The sequence below is a fragment of the Sminthopsis crassicaudata genome, chromosome 5 (assembly GCF_048593235.1).
Source record: "Sminthopsis crassicaudata isolate SCR6 chromosome 5, ASM4859323v1, whole genome shotgun sequence".
Classification (NCBI taxonomy): Eukaryota; Metazoa; Chordata; class Mammalia; order Dasyuromorphia; family Dasyuridae; genus Sminthopsis; species Sminthopsis crassicaudata.
In genome coordinates this window covers 305,401,914-305,422,669 of record NC_133621.1, presented here as the reverse complement: position 1 = coordinate 305,422,669, position 20,756 = coordinate 305,401,914, and the positions used below count along the sequence as shown (strand labels likewise).

General features: G+C 56.7%; 1 protein-coding gene across 1 annotated transcript in view; it reads right to left on the bottom strand.

Moving 5' to 3' along the window:
- Positions 1-3,703: 3,703 nt before the first annotated feature.
- PLXNB2 (plexin B2) overlaps positions 3,704-20,756 on the bottom strand; it is a 53,789-nt gene continuing 36,736 nt past the window's right edge. The window contains 22 exon segments of the mRNA XM_074271989.1: positions 3,704-5,261; positions 5,546-5,620; positions 6,429-6,504; positions 6,897-6,961; positions 7,830-7,977; positions 8,378-8,538; positions 8,666-8,820; positions 9,113-9,197; positions 9,605-9,705; positions 11,170-11,326; positions 12,367-12,513; positions 12,850-12,916; positions 13,992-14,173; positions 14,473-14,702; positions 15,451-15,551; positions 16,033-16,172; positions 17,395-17,571; positions 17,912-18,139; positions 18,803-18,944; positions 19,940-20,012; positions 20,015-20,106; positions 20,245-20,393. Of these exon segments, the coding sequence (XP_074128090.1) occupies positions 5,157-5,261; positions 5,546-5,620; positions 6,429-6,504; positions 6,897-6,961; positions 7,830-7,977; positions 8,378-8,538; positions 8,666-8,820; positions 9,113-9,197; positions 9,605-9,705; positions 11,170-11,326; positions 12,367-12,513; positions 12,850-12,916; positions 13,992-14,173; positions 14,473-14,702; positions 15,451-15,551; positions 16,033-16,172; positions 17,395-17,571; positions 17,912-18,139; positions 18,803-18,944; positions 19,940-20,012; positions 20,015-20,106; positions 20,245-20,393 (2,856 nt within the window). The 3' untranslated portion in view covers positions 3,704-5,156.

Below are 20,756 nucleotides of genomic sequence, written 5' to 3'. Positions count from 1 at the left end.
TTACACTTTGAGCCTTTGTGTCTAGACATCAGGAAGCCATGGTTTTAACTACTGACTCTTTCTTTGGATTTTGTGAACTTTGAGGGGTGTCTATTCTTCCTTAATTGTCCTAACTTGGTGTGTCGAGCACTGGGCTTGAAGTCAGGAGGCCCTGGGTTCAAATACTGCCTTAGACATCTTTTAGCTGTGTGAACCTGTTTTCTCATCTCTCAAGTGAGGTGAGGTGGCGGGAGGTTGATGGCTTCTACGATCCCTTCTGCTCTAAATCTGTGGTTTCTCCTTCATCCTTTTCTTTTCAGTTTGAAATCTTTTTCTTCATATTTGCAAGACATTAGGCAAGTGTATCCTCCACCTCTGGCCGGGCACCTGTCATTTCTGTCATTGAAGCTGTCCCAAGTTCACTTTGCCATCTCCATCTTGAACAGGGATCCTCCCCCTAGCTTCAACTCCTTTCCTCTTTCTGGGGGTCTATCATGTGAGTCCATTTTGACTCCTGGCCAGACCACTCAACCCAATCAACATTTATTAAGTGCCTACTGTGTACCAGGCATTGCGACTCAAGTTAAAGGGGTAGAGGGAATGGCGGCACAGAGGAACTGACTAGAACTTTGCCCTATCTCTGCCTGTTGGAAATTTGCCCATCCTTGCAGGGTGTCCTCCCCAGAAACTTATCCCTTCCTTGATTGTCAAGGCACTAGATAGTGGAAAAGATCATTATCCGTGAGAAGAGCTGGGTTAATTGCTCCTGTGAGCTTAGGCAATGCCTTCCCCTGGCTGGACATCAGTGTTCCCCTCTGTAATATGGGAGAATAGCCCTAGTAATATGGACCTCTTCAGGTTGGAAAGATGACCCTTTGCTGTATATCTTTAGGGTCTTTTTAGGAGAGGATGGTACCAGGAAGGGAGCTCTGTGTCTGCTGTGTACAAAGAAGGCAAGAGGGAAGTCAAAGAGAACAAAGAGAAAGTTTCAGGATCCCTGCCAACTCCACCCATAGGCCCAGTCCAGGGATTTCTTTTTTTTTCTCTCTTAAATCCTTTCCCCATTTGGTTTCCTCTATGCAGATGGCCCCAGAGCTTGCCCATTCTACAGAGAGGGAAACTGAGGCTAATGGAAGAGAAGGGACTTGGGTTTCATTCTATAGGCCAGTTAGGATTTTGCCCCCGGGACCTCTGGCTCCAGCAGAGCTTTTCCTACTGTTTCAGACTACATCCCTTTATGGAACTTTGGTGCAAATAACTTTGTCTCATCCTTAGATTTAAAGCTGGATGATGGAGAGATCAGGAGGCTGGGCTGTTCAGTCTTTCCTCAGGGCTGTAGGATAACTTCCCACTGGATCTGTTGCTTCCAAACTCTCCCTTCCTCAATGCTGCCACCAGCAGGATCTTGCCTATTTGGCTCATAGGCCTGACCTGCTCACTCCCCTGCAGAGAAAAGCTACCCTGGCTTCCTCCTTCCACTAGCACAAAGTTCCTCTCTGGTCTTTCAAGACCCTTCCCAAAGGGGCCCCCCCACCTCTATCTTTGTCCCTCCGTGTGCAGCTCTTCTCCTCCCTCCTCCCTCTACATGCCCTGAACTCTCTGACTTCTGTTTCCCTGCCCTGGGAATGGCATCCTCCCTCAGGACTGCCAGTTTTTTAAGGCCCTCCTCCCCCCTTTCCATAAAGCCTCCCCTGAGTCTCTGCCAAGCCAAAGGGGGCTCCCTCTCTTTTTGCCTACCCCTTCCCTCCTTTCCTTCCTTCTCTGCCCTCAGAAGATCCAGGCCCGGATTTGTTCTTACCTGGCATAGACCACATCTTATCTTTTATCATAGCTGTATTCTAGCCCCCTCATTTTACAGAGGGAGGAACTGAGGCTCAGAGAAGGCAAGGGGTTGCCTGGGACCATATACCCCAGGAAGTGGAAGAGCTGGGATATAGAGCTTGGGATATAGAGCTTCCAACTCCATCTCTCCCCTTTTCCCTACAATCCCATTATCAAAACTACTGGGATGTGGTAGCTTGGGCACTGCATGCAGCAGGTGCTAAATAAATGTTTGGGTTCACTTCATCAGTTTCTTAAACTGTGGGTTGTGATCCCAAATGGGGTCATGAGATGAAATGGTTATCAGTAAATGTTTGATTTGTAAACCTGTTTTATATATCTATATGCCTAGGGTCACATAAAATTTCTTGGACCAAAAAGATTCTTGAGTGGAAAAAGCTTAAGAAGCCCTGGAGGCTTGAAGGACGTCGCTAAGTTGGAGAACAGGGAAGCTGGACTGGTGAGGGAGGGCCCTTAAGATCATGGCCCATGAGCATCATGCTCATGGTGTACTTGACCAAAACAATGGGGGGGGCACACAACAGTTCCCATTTGTGGATTCATTTAAGCTTGACCCAGCAGGCAGCAGCAGGAGATAGCAGGGGCAATGTTTGAGAGCCAGGAGTAGTGGGTTAAGAGGGGCTTCCAGGCAAGGGGGATCGCTAGGTCACTCAACTCCAGTGGACAAGCCCCCAATTCTTGTCCAAGCTCTCATTGTCACTATTTATGGACTCTATGCCAAGGTCCCTTCTCAGATTTGGGCTTCCTAATAATCTGAGCTGACACGGACATTCCACACTGACGAAACCTCATGTGTTCCCTAGACACGACAAAGCCCCACGAGTCCACCTGCCACGCGACTTCTGTGGCCCACAGGGCTGGGCAGAGTCCTGCTGGGGAGGCTGGCTGCCCTGGCTGGCAGGGAAGAGGGCTGCTTGGGAAGTAGTGAGCTCTCCATCCAGCAGAGGCTATAGTGAGGGACGCTAGAGGAAGGGATCTTGGCTGGGTAGGAGTCTCCAGCTCTGGGGTTCTGAGCCTCTATAAACTGGGATCATAGGTTATTTGAATGGAATGATTCAATTCTCTGAATATGTGAATCGGGAGGGGATTGTAGGATCTGGCATTGTTGAATTGGAGAAACTGAGGCTCAGAGAGAAAATGACTAAGATCACACACAAGCCGGGCTCCCTCATGGCCTTGGGGAGCCGTGAGTTATCAGAGGGCTGAAGAGTGAGTTTGGGCTTGGGACTGAAGGAAAGGGAGCATTGTTAAGAAGGGCCGGGGGGCTGGCTGGGCACGGCCCCTCCTTTCTCTAGACCCTCAGAGCTGTGAAGGTGCCAGCCTGGCAGACTGAGGACGCACAGCAGGTCGGCACGGGCTGCCAGGGAGACAGACGGGGCGCCCCTGGGGCTTGGCACGGGGACCTTGAGGAGTGGGAGGGGAGGGAAGAATAAAGCTGCCGGCTTCAATGCACATGGGGGTGCTCATCCAGGCTCGTGTACCTCATGCTAATGCACGCACACGTGTGTTCTCACGTAGCCTGGACACATGCGTGTGCTTGGATAAGCGAGATGCTTCCAGGAGAGCCGGCAGCCCAGATGCCGGTGGGCGAGGGGAAAGGTGCCCCAAGGCTGAATAGGAAAACAGGGTCACCTCCTAGCCCCCACCCCCACAGAGGCCCAAGTCTGCCTCATTGCCGGCTACCCCCATGGCCACCGGCCCAGGACCCTGAACACTGTAGGTATTGACACTGTCACTAAAGACTGTCTGGGACCAGGAGCAGAGGTGTAGACAGTGTATGGGAGTGGAGCAGTATAGATAGTATGTATGGGGGTGGGAGCAGTGTAGACAGTATATAGAGGAGGGACCGGCACTGGGGACAAATGACAAGCCCCCTAGCAGGTATGAAAAAACACATGTATTTGGTTTACAACGAACAAGATTTACAGAGGGGAGAGGGTGGGGGCAGGGAGGAGACCCCCCCAGATGGTCTCCTCCCGGCAGCAGCCCAGACCCCCAGTGCCGCACAACGAGGACCACGGAAGGAGAGACCATGTGCCCAGCATCATGATGCTGTGGCCAGATCTGCTCCGTGCGCTCTTAGCATGTTCAAGGGCTGCTCCGTGCTCACGTGGTCTTGGACACGTGGCCTTCTAAGAACTCTCCCACAATCCCAACATTTAATGCTCCACGGACGTGACATCTGATGCCCGACTCGGGACACGGCCAACACTCGACGTGACACGGACATTCCACACTGACGAAACCTCATGTGTTCACTAGACACGACAAAGACTCCCACGAGTCCACCTGCCACGCGACTTCTGTGGCCCACAGGGCTGGGCAGAGTCCTGCCGGGGAGGCCGGCCGCCCTGGGCTGGTGGTCAGAGTTGTCAGAGGGTGGAGGGGCGGCTCTCCGGCACACCCCACAAATCCCACGGGTTGCCAGGGTCCTCGGCGTACCTACGGGCCCGAGGAGCGGGTGGGGGGCGAGGCTGCTCCATCCCTCGCGCTGGGGAAAATCGTACCGAATTTTGTCTCTCACCTCCTGGGGAAGACACAGAGAGGCTCGAGATGCCACCGGACGGCAACTGAGCGACAGGGACAGGCAGGTAGATACTCGGACCTCAGGCAGCTCAGAGCGGACCCGGAGAGCCGGCTTCCATATCCCGAGGCTCCTCGGAAGGTCAAGACGGCCAGTTCCGGTCGCCAGGGCGCTCCAAAGGCTGAGCCTCGGGCCCCTGGCCATTCGTCCACACACACACACACACACAGAGAATCGGTGCTTGCTGCTCGCTTCTATGCTGGTTTGGTCCCAAGTCACAAGCATCAGAAGATCAATAAGGCACATTTACAAATGACTTAGGAAATACCCCAAACGCTGCAGCCCGTGTGTGCGGCTGAGGCGGGAGGCAGAGGCGCCGGCTTCTCGGCCACCCGGCCTGGCGTTCCGCCAGTCCCGATCGCCCCCGACTCATCCTGTTGGTGCTACTTACTGGGCCGGGGGATGCCCCGGGTCAGCCGTGCCACCTGGGGCTCGAGGGCCCTCCCTGACCATCGGGATGGCGGGCGGGCTGCAGGCCGTCCCGGGGCCCTCCTCCAGCTTCCCCGGCCCTGCCTCTTGGGGCTAGGGAGGCGACATCTACGTTTCTAAGAGAGAGAGGTCTACTTCTCACACCCACACGGGAGCGAGCGAGTGAGCAAGCTCCATCAAATTGGAATTTACAGTAAAAATCCTTTGAACATCTCATTTTGCCGATCCAGAAAAATCACGATTTCTCTTCCTTGTAGAAGGGTACTTTTAAAATGGGGTATAGTGCTCCTCGGGAGAGGAAAGAGCCCGGAACGACGAGCCGTCAGAGGTCCGTGACCTTGTTCTCCAGCGCCGCTGCGATCTGCTGCAGACGGAAGGCCAGCTGCATCTTTTGGGCTGCAGGATCCCCTTCCAGGGCGTTGATGATCTGAGGGGGGCAGACAGAAAGACATGCTGAAGGGGTGTAGGGGCTGTTGGGAGGGGGGGGTTGAAGAAACCCACCAGAGGAGCGGCTAGGTGACTCAGTGGCTAGACCAGAAGCCCCGAGTTCGGATCCAGCCTCAAACACTCAACTGTGTGATCTTGTCACTCAACCCAACTGTTTCACAAAAACCTGTCCAAGACTCTGGCCTAGGGCCAGCACAGCTCCTCTCCCTCCCATCTTTGGTCTCCAACCCCGGCCCCCTGCGCTCCCCCTGACCTGCCACCTACCTCATCATAGTATTTCTGTGTATACTGGTACAGCTGATGCAAGGCTACGAGGGTGTTCAGGGAGTCGGTGTGTGCCTGGGGAGACAGCGGCAGCTTGGTGAGCAAAGGCCCCTGGGAGAGGGGGCCGGCCGGGAGGGGCCGGCCGGGAGGGGCCGGGAGGGCTTCTGGGCCCTGCCCTTTTGGAGCCGGACACACAGTCACACATGGCACCCTCCCATAGTCCCAGACCCGTCCCTTGGCTTAAGCAAGCGCCCTCCCACCTCACCCCACCCCGAGCTGGCCCGTGGATGTACACCAGGCTCTCTGGGCTCGCACCCGTGTGGGGCCGGTGGGGGGCCTCGCACCTAGGTGAGCAATTAGCTTTGGGAACGGAGATATAAACAGACGCACAGTGGGAGTGCGCTAATGGTCTCTCCCGCTGGGAAGGGGGGAGAAGGGGGTCTCCGGCTCACATAAGCGCGCACCCATGAGGCAGAGGCCCAGAGACAGATTCTCGGGCAGATTCACCCCTTAAGGAGCGGTCACAGTCCCACAATCATGTGGCAACCCAGCTCCACGCGTGCGTCCGCTCACTCAGCCCATCCCAGGCGTGCGTGCAGCCCCTTCCCCGTCCACAGCCACCCACACAGCTGCTGGAACAACCCTTAAACCCAGACCCGGTTTTTGCTTTCCTTCCCCTCTCCTCATTTCCATACCCCCCACGCCTCATTAGCATAACTTTGCATTCCCAGCCCCAGCCCCACAATGAAGCCCCCCTTCTCCCCCCAGCTCTGGCAGGTGACTCATTGGAGAGAGCAAGGGGCCCCATTCATTGAGATGGGGGAGAAGGAGAGAGAGAAAGAGGGAGAGAGAGAAAAGGCTGCCCCCTTCCCCCTTTTCTTACCCGGGAAATCTCGGCTAAGTGGGTGTTCATGTCCTGGTCGCTCACTTGTACCATCTGCCGAATCCCTCTGTAATAACTGGAGAGACACACAGACAAATGGATAGATGAGTAGGGAGGGGGTCACCAGCTGCAGAGGGATTAAGGGGTCCCAGGCTTTCCAGACACCCACTCATTCCCCGGGGATTCAGCAACGTGGGGGATGGCCTTGGGGATCCAGGAATGTGGGGGACGGCCTCAGGGAGCCCCTAGACCAGCGGGGACGTGGGACAGAGCCCCCTGATGCCGGCCAGACCCTGTGAAACTCGGCCCAGATCAAAGACATGGGGCATGCTGGGCCGGGGTAGGGGAGGGAGACCAGGGCTGGATGGGCTGGTCAGAGAGGATTCTGGGAGGACAACATCACTCTCCATTGCAGGCTCTGAGGCTACCAAGAAGTAGGGGGAGAGGGCAGGAAGGGGCCGAACTCACTCCTCCACCATCTTCTTGTAGGTAGAAATCTCTTTGGCATAGAGCAGTTTGTTACTGGGAGAATCCTGAGGAAAAACAGAATTGCCGGTGACCTTCAGATAGCAACCTTGAAGGGAGGAAGCAGGGGAGGGGGGCAGGGAGGACGGGGGCGGGGGAAGCTGGCTCTGCCCTGAAAGACTGGCCCAGTTGGGGCGCAGGGAGCCGGCTTCTGGCGCCTCCCTAGAAGTCCTGAGAGCCGCCGGCTCCTCCCAGAACAGCAGCAAAACGCCGTCAGGGACGTGGGCGCCCGGCAGAGCGGCCCGGAGCTCATCTGGGCTCTCTGTTGCTGGGTGAGCATTTGCCCTCTCTGATTTCTAGTGTTTCCCATCTGGAAACTGAGGCAAGAGGGCCACAGAGGTAAACTGAGGGAGGGAGGCCTTCGAGAAGGTGCCGCTGTCTCTCCTGAGGAGAGGTGCTACTGGATGACCAAATGTTTTTTTGTTCCCTTCTTTTTTTTTTTAGCCTCTGTTACAAGGGATGGTTGCTTGGTAGGGAGGAGGGACGGGATTACTGAGAAATAGTGATACAAATAAGACAGTATTATAAATAAGGTGAAAGAACACCCGCTCACCCACAAAAGGGGCTTCCAAGCTCCCCCCTGGCCACTTCCCCATCACCTGCACTCCCAAACGACAGCTAGCTGGGGTGGCTAGAGCACTGGCCCCAAGATCTGGGTTCAAATCCCTCCTCAGGTATTTAGTGGCTGTGTGACTCAGAATGGGGAGAAGTCCCCTCCTTCCTCCTGCCCTGCCTGCTGTGGATGGATGCAAAGCACCAGCCTAAGGGGCACCTCCCTCCCCCCTGGCCCCGTGTAATAGCTCCCGGATCAAATGGAGGACCAGAAACAAGGGCTTGGGGAGACATCTGGGCCGGGCGGGGAGGTCCGCCACTCACCCTGCTCAGCTTGTGCTCCGTCCGGGTGCAGGCATCCATGAAAGTCTGAGCGATGACGGACAACGAGGAGTCCACGACCTCCGGGACGTGGACATCAAAGATGAAGTGAGGGTTCTTCAGGATGTTCACCCAGAATCGGAGGGGTAAACTGAGGGAGGAGGCCACAGAGAGGCAGATTTAGAGGGAGACCACGGGAGGTAAACTGAGGCAGGAGGCCACAGGGAGGAAGACATAGGGGGAGACCACGGGAAGTAAACTGAGGCAGGAGGTCACAGAGAGGCAGACTTAGAGGGAGACCACGGGAAGTAAACTGAGGCAGGAGGTCACAGAGAGGCAGACATAGGGGGAGACCACGGGAAGTAAACTGAGGCAGGAGGTCACAGAGAGGCAGACTTAGAGGGAGACCACGGGAAGTAAACTGAGGCAGGAGGCCACAGAGAGGCAGACTTAGAGGGAGACCACGGGAAGTAAACTGAGGCAGGAGGCCACAGAGAGGCAGACTTAGGGGGGGACCATGGGAAGTAGGCCCCTTCCTTCCCGGTCATCACCTGTTGGTTTTCCAGATGTGGATGGTGTCCTCATCCTTGATTTCGTGTTTCTCTGCCTGCTCATCCAGGAAGTCAAAGAAGTATTTGACGGCAGGTGGGACAGTTGGGCTGGGGGTCAGGACGCTGTGGAAGAAGTTATCCACGAACTGCTGCAGCGTGCCCTGTGGGGAAGGAGGGAAGCACAGAGTGAGCGGCCTGTGTGAGGGTCAGGAGCTGCTGGCACAGCCCCAGCCCCTGGCTCTCAGGCCCAGCCCCTGGTTCCCCCAGCTCGGCCCCCAGCCCCTGCACCTTCACAGACAGCAGGCGGGTCAGGTAGATCTCCGTGATAGCCTTGGTCCTCTCCTTCTCCTTCATGCTGCCCCTCTTGGATTTCCCTTCTTCCACCTCGTCCGTGGGCCTCACCAGGTGCCACACTCTGTTCTCCTCCTCCAGGAGAGCATGGCCTGGAAGGAGGGACAGGGTGGGGCTGAGCAGGGCTGCCCTCTGCTCACTGCTCCCCAAAAACTACTAGGGCATCATCTGGGGCTTCTGATAAGGGGCTGGGGAAGGGGGGGATCGGCAAGAAGTCTCTCCCCCAGGAAGCCCCCGTGGATTGTGGCGCTGTCCAGAGGCCTGGGAGCTTCTGTTCTAAGCTCAAGGGCTATGGAGGAACTGAGGCACAGAGAGGGAAGTGACCGTCCATGGTGACACAGATGCAGAGGCCAAAGGAGGAAAGGGGAGAGGGAGAAGACTCACGCTCGCCAGGCAGGTCCTGCTGGCTGTCCTCGGGCTGCTGCGAGATCCCCATCTTGGAAAGGATAAGGGTGGCTCCATCGCGAACCTAGGGAGACATGGCTGGAGCTCTAGGACTCTGGGACCACAGACCCTTCTTGTGCTCACCCCCAGACTCAAGCCCTGGGGCCTTCCCAGGACTGCTGGAGGCCCTCCAAGGAGCCAGTCACTGGGAATGGCTGAGGCAGTGAGGAGCCTGGGAACTGGGGGGCCCATGGGGCTGGGGTGACCCTGACTGAGATTGTGGGGGGCCCAAGAGATGAGAGGAGGGGCTATGACTGGGATAATGAGAGGCAAGGGGGGCCATGGCTGAGACAAGGAGGGTCCCAAGGATGAGGGGAGGGGCCTGGGGGACACCATGGCTAAGATGGTGGGGGGCCTGAGGGACGAGGGGAGGGGGCATGGCAGTGACATCGAGGAGCCTGGGGGAGGGATTCCAAGCGCAGCCACACTTACGTTGTAGTGCATGAGCGTATTGATGCGTTTCCAGCGGCCGTCGCGCTGTGAAGTGAGATCTAAGTCGCTCAGGATCTGGGCCGTGGATCCAGGACGCCACTCTGTGGGGAGACGGCCGCACTTACACAGGGGCCAGGCCCGCCACAGGGCTCAGGTGCCCCATTTTATAAATACCAAATCTAACAAAGGAATCCTCCAACTCAGCAATTTCCCGGGCCGGAAATTTGAGCAGGAATGAGGCAGCCTGGGTTTGAAGTCCCAGGTGACAGACAGGGAGCTCGCTCCCTCCTGAGGCGGTCTGTTCCGCTTTGGGGCACGAGGCCCTTCCACAAACGCGCTTCCCTGGGCTTCTCTTAGAATGAGGCTCATCTCGCTCCCAGGCCAACCTCTGCCCTCTCCCCCCACAGGCTCAGCCCGGGGTCTACCAGAGAAAGCAGCAGCTCTTTGAAGGCAGTGACTGAGTGCTCTTGTCCCTGTGTCCTCAGCACTGAGCCCTGGGCCTGGCGCACAGCAGGCGCTCCCTAAAGGCCTGGCGCTCGGCGGTTGGAAAGATTTCAGCCCAAACATGATTTTTAATGTTGGTCTCCCCTGTGAGGCTCCCGGCACCCAGGCTTTATTGTCAGGCAGAATTAGGGGCCCAGGGGACATTCTGAGTTTGGGGTCAGCAGATGAGCCCCCTTTCCCAGAGTGATTCTCTAGCCCACTCCCCAGAGCTAATGTTGCAGATCTCCTCTTCCCTTCTCCAGCCGCCCACAGTGAAACTTCAAAGCCCTCCCAGGCAGCAGCTTGTCCTCTTTTTCACTCTCTTTTTCTACCTCTATGTCTCCCTCTCCCTCTCTTTCTGTCTCTCTAGCTCGTGTTCTCTCTCTCTCTTTCTCTCTCTCTCTTTCTCTGTCTCTCTCTCTCTTCTTCCTTCCCTTTCTCTCTGTCTTTGTTTCTCTAGCTCTTGCTCTCTATTTCTGTAGCTTTTAGCTTTTTCCTGTGTCCCTTTCTCTCTGTCTCTCTCCCTCTAGCCTTTTGTCTCTTTCTCTAGCTCTCTTTGTCTTTCTCGAGCTCTTTCTGTGTCTGTGTCTCTCTCTCCCTCCCCTTCTCTTTCTTCCTCGCTGCCTCAAAACATTTCTATCTTGAAGAAAACTTGCTCTTGACCTTACTACGGCCTTGAGCCGCCCCATTGCACAGCCCGCCCCTCCCTGCCTTCATTTCTCTCACTTTGCTCCCTACGATTGTGGTTTCTGAGCTCATCCCTTCACTAAAGTGGTCTCTCCAAGCAGGGTCCCCAGTGATTCCCTCTCCCCAGTCTGAGGCCTTGGAGCCATCCTTCTCCTCCTTGCCTGGCGCTGCTGACCCATTTGCCCTTCCTTCCCGCCTCCCAGACACTCTATCCTCCCTCAGCTTCTGGGATATAGCTTTCTGGGTTCCTTTTCCCACCCCGGGGGCCGCTTCTCCATCTGGCTCCAAAACGCCTTTCTAGACCGGTTCCCCGGAAAGTCCTTTCCCTTCCCACAATCCTGGGTCTCTGTTGGGCCTACCCCGCCAGCCAACGCCCAGCCCCAGTGAGCACGTACCCAGGACGACACTCTCGGCTTTGGGCCACCTGGAGCAGGGCAACGTGCGGTACACTTGGTCGATGATCTTCTCCTTGACTTGGGTGATGGTATCGCAGTTGAGGACTTTGACAGGAATAGCGTCGACGCCTTCCTCCTGAACAATAACGTTCACGGTCTGCGGGAAGAGGGGTTGCATTGGTTGGGGTCAGCCATCCCTCCCTGTGTGCCCTGTCCTGCTCCCTTCCCTAAGGGCAGGGTTGGGGGTCTCTGAGAGCCGACCCCTCCCACAGAATCCCGATTGGATGACCTGGTCTCCTTCTCAGCCAGGATAGCCCCAAATCCTCAGGGCTCCAGCCCCAGAAAGGAAAAAAGGCCCACGGTTTGTGTCTCCTGCCACATCCACGGACGGGGCTCATTAAGGCTACTGTTCGGGGAGCGGTGTTAATTAGAAAGAACGGGGAGGTGCACATTTCAGTGGCTCCGATTCCACTGCCACATCAGGCCTTGGAATCAGCAAAAGGACAAGTCAGAAAAACACTTAGCGGGAGCGAAGGCACCTGGAGCCCCCTCCCCACTCTGTGAACGAAAAAGATTGTCCTTCAGGACCCACCAAGGCAGCCTGGGGAAGGGAAGGGGAGGGAGCAGCTGCAGAGAGGTCAGGATGATGGATGAAGCAAAAATGGCAGAGCCGGAGAACATCAGCTGCGGCTAAGCAGGCAGGGCTGAGCCCACCTGGGTCACGCGAGCAGCGCTTGCACACGTGTGTATGTGGCCCTCACCTTATCCAAACAGAGCCTTTTTAGCTCAGCCTTCAAGGTCCTGCCTACTTTGGCCCCGAGTACCACCTCCCCCACTGTAGCAGCCTTAGTTTTCCCTGCCACCCTGAGGCTGAGGAGGAAGCTCTGAGTGGGGCTCTCCACCCTGGTGTTGGAGGAGGGGAGAGCAGGGGAGGGAGCTCTGGGGACACAGTTCAGGCTGTGAGACAGGAAGGAGAAGTCTGAGGGGCCTGTGTCTGGTTCCAGACAAAGGGGGCAGCATAAAGGGATTCAGAGATCAGCCCATGGGGACGGGGGACTGTGGAAATCACCCCTCGTTTTTTAACTTTAGATCTAGAGAATGGAATTGACTTCTCAAGGTCAAGGCCACCTGGGAAGCAAGGGATAGAAAGCGGAGGAGGGGACGGGACGGCCAGGAGAGGAGCAGGGAGGGGCTCACCAGGGGGATGTACTCCACGTCATCTCCCAGAAGCCCCGTGTCATTCAGGGTGTACTTGGCTTTCCTCTGCACAGCGTCCACGGGGCCTTTTTCCACTTGGTGCTTAATGGCCTTGAAGAGCTTGTAAAGCGGTTCACCGGCGGTGTCCTGGAAGAGGCGCTGGGTCAGACTCGAGAAGTGGAGGGCAAGGGGGCCAGGCTGGGAAGTCGTGCTTTTTTGTCTCCTTTCCCAGGCAGCTGATGCTCCTGGGAGCCTCCAGCCTGCCACTCCTCATTGGCCTTGAAGAAGCTCCAGGCAATGAGGGCAGGCTAAGGGCAGAGGCTGGCAACAGATGGGAGGCTTACCACAGTGGGACCCGTGCTACCAGGAGGTAGGAAAGAACCCCTCAAGGTCAGCATCCTACAGAGTTCCCGGCTCCCCCAAAGTCTTTGCCAGGGTGCTCCCCTCTCCCCACCAAGATGGAGGAGATCCAGTGAGTCTCACCTTGAGATACTGGTACAGACAGATGGACATCCAGTTTGACAGCATTCTCTCCACGACAGTCTCTGACCTGGAAGCAGAAGGAGGCCAGAGGGCCTCAGTACCAGCCCAGGGCTCTGACGGGTGGGGGAGGCTGTGTGGGCTTGAGCCGTGTTGGACGGAGTGGACGCAGCTCCAAAGCTACTCTCCATCTCGCTAACGTCCCAGCGTGGCTCGGCCTCCTCCCCATACCCTGCGGCCTATGACTTGGGAAAGGAGGGCCGTCCAGTCATGGGACGGAGCTGGAGAGAACTTGGACAGAGGCTAGCCTACCCCTTGGGTTTTACAGAAAGGGAAACTGAGCTCCAAGTGACTTACCCATAGTCACAGAATTGGGAAGAATCAAAAGCTGGGACTGTAACCCAGTTCCTGGGATTTCCCTTCCTAAAATCTGTCTATCACACTCACACACATTCTCACACACACACGTTCCATCCTAATTAAAGGCTTCTCTTTACAGGAAGCACGTCCTCCGACTTGGGGATTCAGAGCAGCCGGCTCTCAAGAGCTTGACAATCTAATGAGGGGCAGAGGTCAGGGGGTGAAGGCCCTGGGAGGTCAGGCAGGTTCCGGCACTTGAATTAGTCATGGGATCTCAGATCTGAAGCTGGCAGGGAGCTTGGAGGCAACCTAAATTTCATCCTCCGGCAGCAGAGAAGCTCAAAGAAGGGACTTCTCCAATGATACTCAGCTGGAAAGAGGCAGAACTAATCTGGACAAAGTGGGGAAGGGAAGGGCGTTCTTGGGTTTCAGGCCTGGATGGGGGGCTGTCGGGAATTTCTCCTAGTTAACCCGACAGCCCTTAATATGATGCCTGGCACATAGTAGGTGCTCAAGAAATGCCGGCAGACCCTTGGAGCATCAGCTGCACATTATAAGAGGGTCCTGAAGCCCAGAGACACAAGGTGGGATTATTCTTTTACTACCATGGAAATGATGAACAGCCACCTGGCCACGTGGGATGAAAGGTTCACGTGGCCCCAGCCAAAGCAAACCTCCCATGCCATGTGCCTGTCTCACACTACACACTGCCGTCCTCACCTCACGGCCCATTCAGTGGCTACCCCTGGGTATCCCCCCTCCCCCCAGCCCAGAGACTCCGGTACCTCCTCAGCATCAGCTTGGGGTTCTTGGCCACCACATATTGTTCCATGAGCTCCAAGAAGAGCGTCCTCATGATGTCCGTGTAGTACTCGAGCTTCCCGTGAAGAGCCACCGTTAACAGGGACGCAAAGTATACCTTGGCCCGGGCGGAGAATTCCCGCTGGTTCTCCAGGGTGTGGATGAACTGGGGGCAAGCACGGCAGGGTGTGAGCTGCCCGCTCTCTCACCTGCCCTCACAGGACATGCTTTTCATGCCCACCCAAGGGCCCAGAGCTGTGAAAAGTCACACTCTGTCCCCCAGACTGGGAGCTCCCTGGCGGCAGGGCGTGAGGTTCCTCTGTCCCCTCCCATTGGAAGCTTCCTGAAGACAGGGCCTGGAGTTGCCTCTTTGTCCCCTGGTTGGAAGCTCCCTGAGGGCAGAGCCTGGGGCTCCTACTCTGCCTCCCCTGCCCTCTGCCCTTCCCTGCCTCAACAGTCACTCACATTGATGAGGAAGGATTTGCTGTTGAGCAGATTGGAGAACTGGTTGAGAGCCTGCTCCACTGTTTGCCTGCGAGACTCGGGGATGTCCAGCTTCCCTGTGATCATAACGTCCTTGTCACCATCCTTGGAGGGCAGGAAGAAAACCCGGTCCGTGTAGGTCTTATAGTCCAACACGGGGATTCCAGCCTCGTGCACGTCATTGGTCTGGTCTTCCATCTCGATCATCAGATCTGTGGGAAGTCGCCAGAGTCAGGCCTAGGTTGGGGGCCCCCGGGGGGCTCCCTGTGCGCCCCCTGCCCACCCAAGGCCTGACTATCCGGCTACAGTCAAGTCCCACCCTTTCAGGCTGACTCCCGTTGATCCTGCCTCTCTGACCTGGCATAGTGTCCCCTCCCTGTAGATGAAGGCTCTCCTTGGCCTCTGTCCCTAAAGTGCCCACAGGCTTCTGGTCACTCAGGGTAACAGTGATAAATTCTAGCTGCGAGTCATCCAGCCATGGAGAGAAATTGAGAGCGCACTCCCCTGTCCTGCCTTTTCCCCAGGAGTGTCACAGCTGGTATTCTGCTAGAGACTCTGGTGTAAAGGGTGGGGGGCACTCTAGGGAAAAGGACAGAAGGGCCCGAGCTGTTCCTGGATGGCCCCACAATATCAGGGCGTGGGAAGGACTAGGAGGGAGAGGCAGCGCCAAGGGCTGGGCTAGTCAGGAAGCTCCATCTTTCTCCTCAGCACCTCATTCATTCGGCTTCTGCCCTAAGAGCGGACCTTGGGTTCCGTTGGGTCTAAGCCATTTGGAGTGCTTTGCCATTTCCTTTTTCTGTTATTTGACAGATGAGGAAACTGAGGCAAGTATCTGGCTGCATTTGGACTCAGGCCTTCCTGATTCCAGACCCAATGTTCCTTCCATTGCACCACATGGTGCCCAGAGCTGATCTTACAATGGCCCCTCTCCCCAAGAACCTCGCCGGGCCCACCCCATACCAGTGAATTCCTTCTTGCAGCGGTCACGGACGCTTTCCTCCAGGCCTTCCAGCTGAGATTTGATTTTCTCATATTCGCGTTCAGCCTGTTGACTCTTGCGCCTTTGGGGAGAAGCCCGACACCCAACTGGTTAGTGGTTCTAGCCCCATTTTGCTGCCTGGCAATCAGGGGAGACAGAGGGGCGGGGAAGGGGGTACCGTAGCCCTAGGCTCAGGCCTAGAAGTGGGTGAGCTTCTAAGTCTACCAATCCTGTCACCTGCTGAAGTTCTAGTACTTTAAGGGGTGGTTCATTGGCAGAGCTCCCCACTTACCATACCCCAGGCCATAACCTAACCTCCAGGGGTCACGGAAGGCAAACGGAGGCCTTTGGGATTGTTTGCAGTTAGGATCTGCCATCTCCCCCACCTCTCTGGAAGGGGGATGATCTGGAGCCCAAGGGAGAGAAAGGAAGGGCTGATTTGGGGATTGGATCTAAGCCTGGCTGTGCCTGGGAAATGGGCTCCAGGGAGAGCAGGAGGAACTGGAGCCAGTCCCAAGGCAACCTGGGAAGGGGGAAGTCCTGAGGGGTGGGGCGAGTCTCACCAGTAGCAATAGATGGAGAACGCGATGATGGCCACCATGGGGATGATGACCAGGGGCAGGATGATGCTGAGGGGCATGTCACCCATCCGCGTGTCATACTCCACCCGGCCGAGGACCCACTCCCGAGCGCCAAACTTCACCTGCACGGACAAGGACAGCCCTCTTAGGACGCAGGCCCCGGGTGGGCGTGAAGGCTCCCTAGCACATACACAGCAGTGCGGCTGGAGAGGTACACGTGGAGGCTGGTCTCCCAGGGTATGGAGCGCTCCTTCTCCGGGGAGCTTATTCCGTCCTCAGGGGGGCACCCTCAACAGTCTGGACCCAAATCCTTCCTGGCAATGGCACGAGCCTCTCAGGCTCAGGACAACTCCCAGCCAGGAGCGGGTAGCCTAGGCCCTAAGCTCCCCGAGGGCAGACACTGAGTCACTTTTACGTTGTTTCTGCGGCTCAGAACGCAGGGTCCTACCCCAGTCAGTGCATGTGGTAAATGTCACAAAGCATGTACCAGCAGGTCCATGGAGGCACACACCACAGACCAGAGGGTGCTAGGGACCCTGAAGCCCCAGTCAGGCCCCCGTGAATACAGGGGAGGAAGAAGGGGACATTCTGAAAGCCTGATCAATCTAATACAGACAAGCCGCCCAAGCCTAACCCCTTGTCACTACACAGGGGTCTGCTTTAATGACTGGCTGCAGAGCAATGGCTCTGCAGGCAAACAGAGGAACCCAAAGCTTTAAGAACTCACTTGTTCCCTTGAACAAGGGAATAGTCTTCCTGCCCTCCTGCCCCTTTCCCTGGACTTCCACTCCCATGATTCCTGGGCTCAGAAAAGCCTTTGTTCAGAGTTTGAGCAAGGCCGACCTCGGCCCACCCTCTGAGGATCCCTCAGGAGGAGGGAGCCCCTACAGGTCCAAAGCTTCCCGCAGTCAGACGCCCTCCCTCCTGCCCGAATGTCCCGGGCAGAGCCAAGCAAGGGCATCAGCCGGAGAACGGACCGTCACGCTTGCAGCTGGGGCCCTCAGGGAGCCGCTCTGAGGGGTAGACAATGAGCAGATGCCCTCCCTATCTGACGGTCTTCCATGCGACTTAGAAGTTTTAAGGGTGCGATCGGCAGCTCGAGTTCTTCCAAATGCCCCCTGCCTGGCAACTGAAGGCTAAGCAAGAAGAGCCCTGAGACCTGGGGTGTCAGGGGCCCTGAACTGTGTTTCTCCCTCCTCCCTCCAGACCCAAGTGAACATGGGAGGAAGTGGGGCCAAGCTGGTGATGCCCCTGATCATGTGACCCTCACAGAAGTTCCCCCCCTCCCCCCACTCCCATCTCGGGAGCTGATTCTGTGAGCATCTGCTGTCCCTCCGGACTTACAATGAACTCGGGCAAGTTGTGGGTGGTGTCCCGCTTCTGGCGCCGTTTGGGGGGTGGCTGGACCTCAGGGGGCTCACAGTACAGGTCGGTCTCAGTCAGCGTCTTCATGAAACACCGCTCGGCACCCACAAACGCCTCTGCCTCGTGGATGGTCATTGCCTTATTCAAGTTGGTGCCCTGGTGAAGGGGGTGGGGTGGGGGAGGCAGGAACAGGTGGATGGAAGGTCAAGAGTGGCTCAGCCCTTGGCCTTCAATCCCTGAAGGTCCTGCTCTTTGGGGGAAGCTGACGGCTGTACCCAGTCCCAGTGGGAACCTGAAAACATGGGGCTTTAAGGGCCTTGGTCAATCCCATTATCTGCAGATGAAAAAGCTGAGGCCTAAGGCCTTCCTTGACTGCTTTGACCCAACTGGCTCTCCCTCCCCATTTAGGATTTCCAGGGTCCCATCCTGGCTGCCCCATCCTGGCTGCTCCCAAGGGGTAGAGAAGCTTCCTGAGGACAGGCTCCCATCTCCTCACCCTGGCATGGATGAGCTTGTTGACCTGCTTCTTAACTCCGTCGGTGAAGTTCTCGAAGGTGGGGTCCGGGACGTACTCAAAGGCCCCGGCCTCCGTCTTCAGCAGGACACGGTGGCCGTCCATCTGGAGCAGCGTGGTGATGTTGTAGGCCTCGGGCTCATCGGGGACTTGGGGGGACGAGAACACAACTTTGGTGTCACTGTACCGGGTATACGTGGTCCCCACCACCTGTGGACCAAGACAGATGGCGTTACAAGGGGTCCGCGGGACCTTCCCAGTGCCCACCGCAGCCAGATCTCGGCCCTGGAGCAAGTCGGCAGTGGCCAGCATCCTCTTCTCCCAGACCCAGGCTCTCACTGGGGACCAGAGCAGCTCTGGCTTTATTCACCCAGCACTGATCTCCCCCCGCCCCACCCCCTCCACTGGCATCTGCTTTGTTTCTGATCACCTCCCACCTCCCTGGATCATTTCCATCAGTAAGAAATAGATTGCAGCCAGAAATCAATAAATCCCACTGGTTGCTGGGAAAGCTAGGAAGGACGAACCAGGGGCTCTCTGAGCTGGGAGGGCCCCCTCTGCCCACTCCGAGGCCACGAGTCTGACTCATACCTGAGCAGAGATGCCTTCAAATGCATATTGACAAGCAGACATGTTCTGATCTCACTCATGTGACATATATCCTCTACAGAATCATAACCATTATCACCCTAACCCTGAGCCATCTGCCCTCAAAGCCCATCTGATGTTCCTTGGGACTCGGGCCCTGGTCCTGACCTCCCTCCTCCAGCTCGGTTTGGGAAACTGCCTCCTCACGGGTCAAGTTCAGGTTTTAGGAGGGGTGGACAGGGCCTAAGGGCTGGAAATAGGCAGGTGGGATGGGGCGGGACTGACCGTCGTGGCCTGGAGGGGACTCAGAGCCTGTCTCTTCCTCCTCTTGCTCCAGGATCGGAGCGGCTCGGCAATTACCACCATGGAGAAGTTCTGGATCAGGTCAAATCCCTGGCCTGTAATGTTGATGTTCCGTCCTCCACTGGGAAAACCAAGGGCAAAGGGTTAAGAGCAGGAAGCCTGGCTGCCTGTTGCCCACCAGCCCAGGGCAGCGCCACCCTTACCCCTTGCTTCTTTCTCTCTCTCTTGGGTTTTGGAGGATATGGGGCAGCTTAGGAGTCAAATCAGCCAGTTAGGGCTATCCAGCTAGCTGAAAGCCACGAATTGTCTGTGTTAGAGATTCACCTTAGCCCCCACTGATGTGCTACCATTTACACTTCTCAGGAGCCATCTATTAGGGGAGACTCCTTATACACTTTAGCCCCCACTGATGTGATGCCATTTATACTCTCCAGCTACGCCCCCTTCTGTAAGACAGGGAGGGCCTAGGCCTTAAGTCCTCCAAGGAGAGAAGGGAGCCATCCTGACATCTCCCTCGCTCTCAGTCTCAGACATCTGTTTGTCCACAGACAAAATGGCTTAAGAGATCAGATGTCAGTCTCTCTCGAGACTTTCCACCCCTACCACGTGGGGGGTAGAAAGCTGAGCATGGGGGACCACCCAGTGATCAGCCACATCACATGGTAAGTGTGCTAGAGAGGGCAGTGAGGATTGGCAATGTTTGGAAAGTGGCCTAGATGAGCCAGAGTGCAAGAGAGAGGGCAGGGAGAGGTCTGAGTCAGGCCTGGGGTTTTCCCAGCAGGTGCCCAAACTTGCCCCACTGCATTCCTTCTGGCTTCCGTCAGCACTAGCAGGGGAAGGTTTCCTGGGGACCCTTCCTTCCTGCCTCAGGCCTCTTAGCCATCCCCAGTAGTGCCAAGATCTGGGGAGGGATATGGACAAACTTGGGGAGGCTGGACAGCCTTATTTTGGGAGGACTGCATTTGGAGGGCAGACTTGGGGGGCTGGGATGGATCCCTCTGTGTGTGTGTGTGTGTGTGTGTGTGTGTGTGTGTGTGTGTTTGTGTGTGTGTACACACACGCAGGTTCCTCCAAGTGTGTCTGTGTGCCTTCTCAGCAGGGGTGAGACTTATTACCTGACAAAAACTCCGCAGGGGCTCAAAGGCCTTCAGCACAGGGTTCTCCCGGTAAGTGAAGGTGACTCGGTTCTCACTGTCGAGGAGTTGCCGTAGAAGACCTCAATAGGGACCTCACCGAGGGCCTCGTAGGGCCCTGTGACACAGCGGATTTGGGGCCCAAATTCGATGCTGCAGGAGAAGCAGAGGGGAGTCACTGGGCCTCAGCCACTGAGGGCAGGGCTAGCCGAGTCAGCCTCTTCCTAGGGGCATCCCTTCTCCCTCCCTCCCCCAAGGGCTCCCCAGGGGGCAAAGGGTGCTGATACATACACCTCGCAGGGCACACCCTTCTTGGGGTTGCCCAGGATCACCCGGACGTCCTCGGGGGAGCCGGTGTCCAGGTAGGAGCCGCTGATGACCAGAGTGGTCCCGCCAGCCTGGGGCCCCTGGGTGGGCTTCACCTCCATGGGCACTGGTTGCTGGGGAGGAGACAGGCCCAGAGCCCGAGTCAGGACCCCCAACCCTGAGCACACAGGCCCAAATCCTGTTGACTTAGCGCTTGCTCAGAGCATGGCCCCTTGGGGGGAGGGGCAGTCACTTAGGGGGTGTCTGAATGACCCAGTGGTTGGGTGCCAAGTGGTACCACACGGACAGAGAGACACATGCACAGAGACACGACTCACAGAGACACAGACACGGAGAGACAGCGACATTTATTAAGTGCTTGCTGGGTGCTGAGAGCTTGGGAGATACAGAGTTTTAAAGACAGTGCCTGCCCTCTGGGAGCTCACAGTCTAGAGGGGGAAGCGGAGAACTCAGCGAGAAGCAACATTACACCATGA